Raw genomic sequence first — 11,929 nt, 5'->3', positions numbered from 1 at the left:
AGATTTCTGATCACTTTACGCTAGCAGCTGGCACAATCACTGCCCTGCAATCTTTACTTGGATTGTTGCTAAAAGGTATCCCAATTTGAATGCGAGGTAGAAGTGCCATTCGGAGCAGTGTCACTCATTTTAACTATCGGTCGAAAACATTCGAAGAAGGCCCATTCAACGCGGCGCATACTAATTACGGCAAAAAGAAACTGCCTGTTTCAGTGGAATTTCTATTTGGAACGCTCTTAAGCATGACTTAAAAATTATTCCGTTAAGGAGTTTTAGGTTATCTTTGAAAACATACCTGCTTCCGTCACATTAAATAGTCTATTACTCAGTTTTTGCGTTGTCTTGCGTTGTGTTTTTGACGTTAGTCTATGTGCTTTTATGAATTTATTATATTTGTATACGTAAGTCAATTTGAACCTGTATAAGCAATCTATTCCTGTGCTTATTAAAGTTGAATTGTCCGATTCTGATAGGAGGCCCTCCCACACTTCTTGCTTTTGGCCTAGGTCCTTGTAAAAATTTTGTACCTTCACATATACACTTTATTTTTGCGATGCTGCTGATAAATTTAATAAAATAACTGCTCCATTTGTCTCTGCTTCAGGCGTGCGCAAGCACTTAAACCTAGGCCGCTTTTGCACAAACATTTCATGACACATTAAGTTTCTTGCGCATTGCTATTTCTGGCTAGCAGGGGAGGAGTCGTTCAGTATGGTATATCATGAGACATGCCCGGTTGAAGGCTGCTAATACTTCAGGGAACGCTTGGTAGAGTTGCCAGGGTCCTTGCCAGAGTCCTTGCCAGAGTCCTTGCCAGAATCCTTGCCAGAGTGTTCCTTGACGGCGATCACTTTGGCGTTAAGTTTGCGCTTCCTGAACCAGCAATACTCTATGGCCAGGGAAATGAGAGCACTGACGACGCCGATGCCGATGACGATGAAAACGCCACCTGTTTAAAGAGAAGATATGCACGGCCGGTTTAAGATAACCACACAAGATGTATTCACATTAAGAAAACAAGGAGGAACCGTTACACACGTGACTTAGACATATCGTGAATACTGTTCGCGCAAGAACAAGACCTGATTTTTTTTCTTCCAAGCTGTGTACGAATATGGAATACTCAGAGCGGGCTAATATCAGTACTGTCTACAATAAATGATTTTTTTTTTGAGTTGCTGCTGAAGGTAAAAATGCAAATCGTCTAGTTTATACGTCGTGATGAGCCCGAAAGCTCGTCACGTTCAACGTTTGCCCAGTTTTGTGAATGCCTTGAGCTTTTCTGGTTTTCTTCCTCTTTTGCCTCGTTTAACGTTGCATCTAAACAAGTGCACTATTTTTGTACGGGTCAAGATATTGTTTATGTCTATATTATGCGAACTTGTATGTTTAATATACGGCTGTGCGTTGTGCATGACTTCTCTCCTCTCCTCTCACTCCCGTCTTCGTTCTTCAATATGGAAAATGTTAAACAAACTGAATTGTCAGGTGACTGCCTTTATTTCAGTATACGCAATGCGGTATCCCATGCAAAATATTAATTGCACGGTGCCAAGGTATTTCACATATACACAATCTAGCGTCGAGCAGCAACTCCTAGTAATTTGTTCCAATCATTATCAGACAGTGAAAGCACGTTTATGTGCGTCCCATTTTTTTTTTGTTCAGCTAGTTCGGTTGGGCAGGGGCGTAGCCAGAAATTTTTTTCCGGGGGGGGGCGGGGGGGGGGTTCAACCATACTTTATGTATGTTCCTGCGTGCGTTTGTATGTGCGCGTGTATATATACGCAAGCAAAACTGAACAATTACGGGGGGGGGGGGTTGAAACCCCCCCCCCTGGCTACACCCCTGCAGTTGGGCAGGACCTAAACATGTAGGCAGCAGTTCGTCTAAAGGCCAATCATTCCTTCCTTTAAATTGCCCACAAATATATTACAGCAGAGCTCTTATGGTCGAGGTGTGGCGTCTGTCGTAGATAGAAAGAGATAGAAAGAAGGCAAAGAAAGAGTGAGAAAGATAGAAGGCGGGACAAGAATTATAGAGAGAGAGAAAGAAAGACATGGAATGAACGAGAAAGGGAAAAAAAGAGAAAGAAATTGAAGTAAGACAGGAAAAGATATACATAGAAATAAATAGACATAGAGATAAAGAGATAGGGAGACACAGGGACAAAAAAAAAGGAAGAAAGACAGCAACCATAGCCATAGCCAGTGTGTAGAGTGCCGCTATCGCTTTCTTATTCTTTGCGTAGTATGTATGTATTCTTTTTGTATGTATTTGTATGTATTCATCTTTGTATCCCCACTCCTACTTACAGCCTTTTTAGGCTAGCAGTACTTTACAAATAAATAAATAAATAAATAAATAAATAAATAAATAAATAAATAAATATGTATAGTATAGTATAGCAAGGGGTGGGTAGAGACAGGTGAGAGGGTGAAAGCCAAGCCAAACCTGGACCATCCGGGTGCCCAGCAGCTCTTCTTTGACCCAGCCTCGCGTGACTTAGTGCAAGCTGCGCAGTATCTTTATATTTATATTAAAAATATATATTAAAAAATTTTTAATTCACCTGCAAATGGCTGCTGTCTGATAAAAAACCACGTGTCTATCTGGAAAAAAGTTCCTATTCCGATGCACATTGTTGTGCCCTTGAAGCCCTTCACTGTGGAGTATAGTTTTGTGGTAGCAACAAGAGCCGGTAGTATGTGCCTAAATGAAGTACGGTTGGACCCCCCCCCCCCGCTTCTCCCCTCCAAAAAAGAAAAAATATTCTAGCTCTGCCTCTGGAGGGAGCACCTACTTTCTGGACTGTTCCACAGCGGCACAGAGGCTAACGTCACAGTGTCAGCAGTCCATTTTGTGGGGTCACGTTTATTGACAATAGGCCTCAGGGAGCCTTCGTTGATAAGGTGCATAGCGCGCAAGAGTCAATAATAATAATCCAAATAAAAGTGTCTGTGGTTTAAAGGGGCCTTGAACCACTTTTCCAAGTAGTGATTTAATGACCTCAGTGTCGAAGTTTTCTTCCTCCCAAATCGATTGCCATAAAACTTTCTCGAATCCGTCAAGAACGAACGGAGTTACGGAGGTTTGGCACACCCTCTGAGCTCTTCCTCTCGTCCTGACGAGCGCACTGGAAGCTACACAGGGAGGGATGGCACGGGGAAAATAAGATACGTCGGCGCCCGTCATGACCTTGAGCGCGCGATGAAACACGATCGCTCTGTCCCGCTGTGATTCGTGCGCGCGAGTGTGGCTACCGTGTAGAGTTAGCAGACTGAAGAGTGTGGCGCCGGCAAGTGGTGGCACCCAGTGGCAAGAAGCGCATCTGATCCGAACGCCGCTCTCGATTTATGTCGGCTATCGGCCAATAGCATGCTGTCTGTCGTGTGACGTCACACAGCAGGCGCCCCGCCTACCGAAGAGAGTGAGGAAGGGCCTCTGTTTAAAAAGAGGGCGCCCGAGAAAATTCCAACTTCGCGCTCCGCGTCGAAACTCTCTTTGCAGCGTGCGACTGCAAGATTTGGCCGAGCTGTTCATGGCAGTGCCCGCGTTCCGAAGGATGTGTTTTCTGACCAAGGCCGAGGGGTTGTTCATGGCCCCTTTAACTTCCCGAAACCACGATATGATTATGAGAGACGCCGTAGTGGAGGGCTCTGGCAATTTCGAACACCTGGGGTTCTTTAACGGGCACCTAAATCTAAGCACACGAGCCTCAAGCATTTTCGCCTCCATTGAAAATGCGGCCGTCGCGGCCGGGATACGATCTCGCGACCTGTGAGTCAGCAGTCTAGCGCCATAACCACTAGACCACCGTGGCGGCTAGCGTGCAACAGTCGACGAATTCAGGTAGCCTCTGCGAGAACGAACGTTCTTTGTGCTGCGTTTGTTTTTATTCTCCCGAACAGCCACATAACTGCTCAGAACGTTGGGCGGTGCTATTTATACATGGTACCGCCTTAAACTCATCACCATCATCATCAACCTGACCACGCCCACTGCAGGACAAAGGTCTCTCCCATGTTCCCCTGATGAAACCTATCCGCTCCTGTGCCAGCGGTGGCCAAGCTATCGCCTCAAACTTCTTGGTCTCATCTGCCCACCTAACTTTCTGTCTTCTGCTCTCGCGCTTGCATTTTCCTCGAATCCAGTCTATCACTCTCCAGAAAGAGCGATACATTCTATACGAATGCGCCTTAAAGTTGTTTTTTTTGTCTGGCTGTTCCTGTGTTTTTTTAAACACGAAAGTGTTTTATGCGGGGGTCCACCACGGCCACACTGACGTATTTCCTTCACGCATATGACGTTGTAAAATATATAGACTAATATATGGCAAAGAAAGGACTGCAATAAAAAGTTCCGTCACCGGGACTCGCACTTACGACCCTAGCTCCGCAGCTCGCAGCGCGAACTGACTCGACCATAGGCGGCACGTTATTCACCATACTAACGGCGAGCAATTTATACACACCATTTGCTGGTGGCGGTACTCGGAGATCGGTGGTACATCAGCGTGTTTTCGTTATCACTGGCGAAGGGGTGCGAGGGCTCGAAGGGCGCGCTTTAAAGATCGTCGCCCCACGCTTTGCGATGAGTGCGCGCCTCTACAGGGCGTGGTCGCTCGTGCGCGCGCGCTTATCTCGTGCTGGCGGTGGTTTGTACGGCTTTGCTCTCACCGCAAGCTTGCGTTGAAGTTACAGAGAGCACGAAGGTCACTTCGCTCACTGCAGCGGCCGCTTTTTCGAAAGGAGCACGCTGCTAACTTACGAATCAGTTACAACTGGGACAGTTCGAGCTCATTCTGAGTATATTTGTGCGTTCGTTACGTGAGTCCTCCTTTGTGTTTGAGCAGCGCGCTTTAATTGTCGAGCTGTGACAGTTGTTATTTTGCGCTCATCCTGTGTATGTTCTTTCCGTGCGTCCTTTCTGCTTGAGGAGCGCGTTGCAAGTTTCGAGATGCTTGCCGTTCTTCGCGTGACATTACAGTTTGTTGCTGTATCATTTGATTCCTTCGCCCCTGTGGCGAAACGATGCACAAGAAACACTCAAGTACGTTTGTGATGACACGTTTCACTTTCGTGTTATACCGATTCCTATGGCGGAGGGATCAGGCATGTTTTTTTTTTCTCTCTTTTCCACTCGTGCTAACTGACTGTCTGTTCGATATGAAAATTGTTGTAATAACGTCACTTGCCTTTATGTTTTTTGTTCTTCGAAGCACGTGTGTGAAGAAACTCACTGAATGTTTTCAACTTTGTTATTTTTCTGCTTTATGCACCAACACATGTACCACGCCGCTAAGATCTTGTATAAGATCGCAGTATCTACAAATAAATAAATAAATAAATAAATAAATAAATAAATAAATAAATAAATAAATAAATAAATAGATGAAAAGTACTTCGTACCAATGTTGCGGATGCTGATGGCGTCGCCTTGACGGTCACTGTCGTCACAATTCTCTCTTGCGGGGTTCTTGTTCCACCAGATGTCCTTAAGGCCATCCAAGCGACCTTTACTGTGCAGCTTTATGATCCTGTGGGTACGAACGTGCAGCCCATGAAACAACAACAACAACAACGACAAAACGGGTGGTCGTACACAAAATGCATGGCTTCCTTTACCGAAAGTGCGCACAAACTAGGGCACTTTCACTACCTCATATAGCGACAGCTGCTGTCGCGTCACATCGTGGACTTTTCAAGCAAATAGGGAATGATAGAATCCTCATCGGGATAGTTGGTTCGAACGCGAATACGAATTCACTCGACCGCTAATGTATTCGAGCACGCAGCTTCGGCGGCGGCGAGACACTTATCTCTATATTGGGGAGTTTGTCCGATGTGCCTGTATAGGTCGCGCTTTTCATGAGTTAGGCACAGATTTTTTAATAATCTCGTAATCTACATCATACATACATACATACATACATACATACATACATACATACATACATACATACATACATACATAATAGGGAATCTCATTCCACACACAATTAAATCATCGACAAATGAGCTTACATTCGAAAACCAAGCCGTGAAATAATTCATGGAACAACTCTCTACATCCCAACGACTTTACTTTTGGGATTGTAATAGCAATAATTGATGCATAGCAATACTACTACATTTGATAATGATTACATGCTTTGTATTATTATGTGACATTACTTGCTGATTACACAAGTATTCTTGCCATTTTTGTCTTACTAAACAGCTTATATTTTCTTGTTTCTCGCTCTGTCCTTTACTTTTTCAAATTGTTTGTAAAGTTTCCGTCATCCCTGATTAATGTAGAGCTCTCTTTTTTGCCGTTCAAAGCATGAGTGGGAGCCCCCCCCCCCCCCCCAACAGTTTTAGAGCGAAAGATGTTACGAGGTCACAACAACGGCCGTTTTTGGCGCCGTATATACTTGTCCGCCGCCGCTGGTGTTCCTAACCGCTATCGCTCGAAATAAGAAAAATTATCCAGGGTGGAACGGTGTTTGAACCTGGGCCCTCTGCGTGGGAGCCCAGAATTATACCTCAAAGCGAGGCCGGTGCTTGAAACTGCTTTGGAAAAATACCCTATAAAGGCCTCATGTCGGAAGGGAACCCCATTAACCCTGGTAGCGGGTACCACGGGTCTCCGTAGAATGACGAAAAATGGCATAATGGCTGTTTCTCTACTTCACAAAAATTATGATGATCTATAGCGTAGTGGGTACCTCGCAAGTGCACTTATATTAGCAGCGCCAAGAGAGTCTATAACGGGCTCTAAAAATGCCGATCTTCCAGCTTTCGCTGTGACTGTGCTGCGCTTTCCGCGCAGGCCTGTCGTTTTTTAACTTTGGGGCTGCCTCTGTGCAGCACTAATTTTGTATGCACTGCTCTGTAAAACTGACATGGTTGATGAATGGAACTTTCGGTGGCCGTAAGCGTCAGGCATGTCTCGGCAGCGCGAACAGAACGGGCGCATGACCGATAGTACAGCCAAGCAAAATATAGTTCCGCGCCGTGGAAATCATACCGACTCTCTTTAGTTGGAGGCTGATCACTCCTTGCTTACTGGATGCGTCTACGCGACGTTTCTGTGCAACGTTTCTGCTTGATTGATTCACGGGGGTACAAGATCCTGACCCATAGATGCATTATTGAAGTGCCGGCTCTGCAATGACTTCGAATATCTGTGTTCCTTTAGCGTTCATCAGTGCCTGCCTCATGTACATTCTTCTATGTACTGTGTGTTGTTTGCACTGACCATCACGAGTGTATGTATGTATGTATTATGTATGTATGTATGTATGTATGTATGTATGTATGTATGTATGTATGTATGTATGTATGTATGTATGTATGTATGTATGTATGTAATGTATGTATGTATGTATGTAGGATGTATGTATGTATGTATGTATGGTATGTATGTAATTGTATGTATGTATGTATGTATGTAGGTATATGTATGTATGTATGTATGCAGATTACAAGATTAGTAAAAACAAACAAAAAATCTGCGCCGAACTTATGAAAAGCGCAACATGTACAGGCACATCCGACATACACCATAATATAGCGATAAGTGTCGCACCGGAAGCCCAAGCTGCGTGCTCGAATACATTAGCGGTCGAATGAATTTACGTTCGCGTTCGAACAAACTATCCCGAGGGGATTCTATAATTCCCTATTTGCTTGTGCAAGCATGCAACACCGTGCAAGCATGCAACACCGTGCAAGCATGCAACGTGCGCAGTAACGATTGATCCCAAAGCTACCAATCACACCCACCAATGAACACGCGCGCGACAAGGCGGACACGGTGATACTAGCGCACCAATATACATACATGCTGAACACTAGCAACGTAGCGTGCACCAGTGCACTACACATGTTCTGCACGAGTGCACTAAGCGCGCTACTATAGGGCACATCTCGGCATGCTGCATTAGCGCACTAACATACAGTGCTGCACACTAGGAAAGTAGTGTGGACTGGCACACCAGCCCGCACTCTGGTGCACTCTACATTGTGGACTGGTGCAGTGTACATGTGTGCCTGCAGTACGCTAGTGAACTAATGTGTTTGTTACGCACTAATAAAGTAGGGTCCAGAGGAGCATTAGACATATTGCGTACTGGTATGCCAGCGTGAAATTTATTGCACGAAGCTAGAGTGTGCTTATATAGTGGACATGTCTACATGCTGTACCCTAGTCCACTAGTATACGCACACGGCAAAGTAGTGCACACGACATGGTGCGGCAAGGTGCTTGTACGTACGCGTTGGAAAGCATGTCCTTCAGGGGCGAGTTCCGCTGTACGGCCAGTGCCAAGGGCATCTTGCTGAATTCTCTGCCCACAGAGATGAGGTCGCAGTTGGTCATGGTGGCGTACTGCACTCGCATCGCGTCGGCTGTAATGTTAAGTGCAGTGACGTTATCAGATGAAATGCTCATGACGGCTTCCCCGAACCGCATAAGTGGAACCCCAGCATTGGTCACGAGGACAGCATTCGTGAAACTCGCGCCAGAAACATGGCCCCGTAAGTAATTAAGGCTGAAGCCTTCTATGTCTCACGAGTGGAATAAAAAAAATCCGGAGTCCGGCGTCGTCGTCAACACGAATGGTAGCAATAGTCGCTTGACCAAGTGATAACCTCAAATGATGTCACGTGATGACGTTGTCAGTGACATCATTCATTACGTTACGGTGACCGTCCGCGACTTCCTTCTTTCTGCTATAACTCGAGTAACTGTGGCTGTCATCTCGACGGACAAAATAATAATAATAATAATATCTTGGGTTTAACGTCCCAAAACCACGATATGATTATGAGAGACGCCGTAGTGGAGGGCTCCGGAAATTTAGACCACCTGGGGTTCTTTAACGTGCACCTAAAACATTTTCGCCTCCATCGAAAATGCAACAGCCGTAAGAGAGAGAGAGAATAAACAGCTTTATTTTGTTTTCATTTTGGCATCGTCTTTGGGGTGGTCTCCCCATTCGATCCCGCGACCTTCGGGTCAGCAGTCGAGCGCCATAACCACTACACCACCGTGGCGGGGCGACGGACAAAATAATAACATCTGAAGTTTTACGTGCCAGAACCACGATATCATTATAAGGCACGTGCAGGGCTCATTTCGACCATCTGGTGTTCTTTAACGTGCACTGACATCGCACAGTAGACGGGCAGGGACACACGGACAGGGCGTGTATATATATAGGATGGTATTTGAGACACGACGTACGGAGCACAGTTTATTTCGACGTTTCGGCCTTGGGACCGGCCTTCGTCTAGGAAAATCATGAATCATGATTTTCCTAGACCAACGCCGGTCCCACGGCCGAAGCGTCGAAATAAACTGTGCTCCGTACGTCGTGTCTCAAATACCTTTAACCCTTATATATATATATATATATATATATATATATATATATATATATATATATATATATATATATATATATATATATATATATATATATATATATATGGCCGTTCTTTTGACGTCGTGACCGACCACCATGCGCTGTGCTGGCTTTCGACGTTAAAAGACCCCTCTGGCCGCCTTGCTCGCTAGGCGTTGAAAATCCAAGACTATGACATACGCGTGATTTATCGTTCAGGACGGAAGCATGCTGACGCTGACGCGCTTTCCCGTTCCCCTCTCTCCCTGACGGCCACTGCTGACTCCGCATGTGAGAGCACATTGTCATCTCTTGACTTCGACAACATTGCTGTGGAGCAACGCAATGACCCGTGGACTGCGTCTCTTCTCGACCTTCTCTGCGACACCTCTAAATTCCCAACATCGCGAGCGCTCCGGCACCAAGTTCCGCACTTTGCGATTCGCGACAAGCTCCTCTATCGACGCAACTATGCACTAGAATGTCGCAAGTGGCTGCTCGTCGTCCCGCGAGCCTTGAGGTCGGAGATCTGTTCCTCTTTTCACGCTGACCCACAGTGTGGCCACGCAGGAGTCTTCAAGACGTACGAAAGACTGCGACACCGTTACTACTGGCGTGGCATGTATACCTTCGTCCGCAACTTCGTCCGCGCTTGCCGCGAATGTCAGCGCCGAAAATCTCCACCGCACGTCTCCGCCGGTGAACTACAGCCTCTGCCATGCCCTTCCCAACCATTCGATCGGGTCGGTATAGATTTTTATGGGCCGCTTCCATTGACTCCTACCGGCAACAGGTGGATAATAGTTGCAGTCGACCACTTAACACGCTATGCCGAGACTGCTGCTCTTCAAAGTGCTACAGCACAGGATGTCGCCACTTTCATACTGCGCCGTTTTGTGCTGCGTCATGGAGGTCCTCGAGAACTCCTCAGCGACCGTGGCCGTGCCTTCTTATCCGAGGTCGTTGAAAAACTGCTCGCTGAGTGTGCTATTGTACATCGCACATGCACCGCTTATCATCCACAAACAAATGGTATTACAGAGCGCTTTAATAGAACTCTTGGTGACATGCTCGCTATGTACGTCACACCTGATCACTCTAATTAGGACCTAGTTCTTCCATTCATAGCCTACGCCTACAATACCGCGACGCAAGCTACGACTGATTTCTCCCCTTTTTACCTGCTTTACGGTCGTCACCCTTCCCACACCACTGACACCATTCTGCCCTATCGACCGGACACGTCCGAATGCCCGCCGATCTTGGACACCGTCAGACACGCAGAAGAGTGTCGCCAGCTGGCCCGCCGCTTTACCTACGATGACCAGAACCGCCAAAAAGCAATCCACGACGCCCAGAACTCGACTCCCGTTTTTCTTCCGGGTGCCCTTGTGTGGCTTTCAGTGCCGCATCGCACACCAGGGCTCTCTTCCAAACTTCTTTCTAAGTACGATGGGCCATACCGCGTTTTAGAACAGACTTCTCCAGTGAACTAACTACCTTATTGAGCCTCTCACGCCGCCGTGTGACCTGCGACGTCGTAACCGCGAGGTTGTACACGTTCAGAGACTCAAGCAGTATCATGGTTCTACGGTCCCTGCAGGCGACTAGTCGCCAGGATGGCTCCTTTTACAGCGAAAGCTGTTATGAGATCATTTCACCGGCCGTTTTTGGTGCCGTAGTTGTCCGCCGCCGCCGCCGCCGCCGGTGTCCGTAACCAGTATCGCTCGAAATAAGAAAAAAAACGAAATAGAAACAAATTCAGGATGGAACGAGGTTCGAACCTGGGCCCTCTGCATGGGAGCCCAGTATTCAACCTCTGAGCCATGCCGGTGCTTGAAACTGCTTTGCAAAAAGGTCCTATACGGGCTTCATGTCGGGAAGGAACCACATTAGCATATGTAATATAGCGTGGTAGAAGAGTAAAATAAGCACCAAGCGTCGCACAACGCAAATTCTGTAACCAGGTGTCACACAATGCGAATTGCGCAACGAGTAGGTTGTTGAATGCTTCCAACCCATTACAAAGGGCTCTGCCATAAATCTTCATCATCGTCAGGCACAGCATCAACAAAGTGCGCATAATACCTTACATGCGTTTAGCAGGTACGAACGCTCTCCGTAGAATGACTAAAAATGGCACAGTGCCTACTGCCCTACTTCTAAAAAAATTACAATGATTTATAGCGTAGTGGGTTCCTCGCAAGTGCACTTGTATTGGTTGCCAAGGAAGCCCATAAGCGCATGATCCACTTCCTCGGGGTCTCAGTAAAATTACAATGATTTATAGCGTAGTGGGTTCCTCGCAAGTGCACTTGTATTGGTTGATAAGCGCATGATCCATTTTCTCGGGGTCTCAGTAAAGTTCTTCGTCCCCCCCCCCCCCCCCCCGTCTCTCTCCCACGTCAGCGTATGTTATACAGCATGACGGGAGAGGGAAATAGCGACCGGGCGTCACCCAATGCAAATTACATAACTGGTGGGCCGTTTAAAGATTCCAACCCATTACAAAGCGCTGAGCCATAATTCTTCATC

General features: G+C 46.5%; 1 protein-coding gene across 1 annotated transcript in view; it reads right to left on the bottom strand.

The window, feature by feature from the left end:
- Nucleotides 1-410: 410 nt before the first annotated feature.
- Nucleotides 411-11,929, bottom strand: part of LOC119405565 (ionotropic receptor 25a-like) — a 172,944-nt gene continuing 161,425 nt past the window's right edge. The window contains exons 13-15 of the mRNA XM_049419442.1: nucleotides 8,264-8,396; nucleotides 5,412-5,539; nucleotides 411-949 (exon numbers count right to left, since the gene is read on the bottom strand). Of these exons, the coding sequence (XP_049275399.1) occupies nucleotides 747-949; nucleotides 5,412-5,539; nucleotides 8,264-8,396 (464 nt within the window). The 3' untranslated portion in view covers nucleotides 411-746. The remainder of the gene's footprint in view (nucleotides 950-5,411; nucleotides 5,540-8,263; nucleotides 8,397-11,929) is intronic.

Source organism: Rhipicephalus sanguineus, chromosome 9 (genome assembly GCF_013339695.2).
Source record: "Rhipicephalus sanguineus isolate Rsan-2018 chromosome 9, BIME_Rsan_1.4, whole genome shotgun sequence".
In the NCBI taxonomy this organism is placed as follows: domain Eukaryota; kingdom Metazoa; phylum Arthropoda; class Arachnida; order Ixodida; family Ixodidae; genus Rhipicephalus; species Rhipicephalus sanguineus.
Note: the sequence above shows the minus strand (reverse complement) of the source record. Positions and strands in the feature narration are given on the sequence as shown.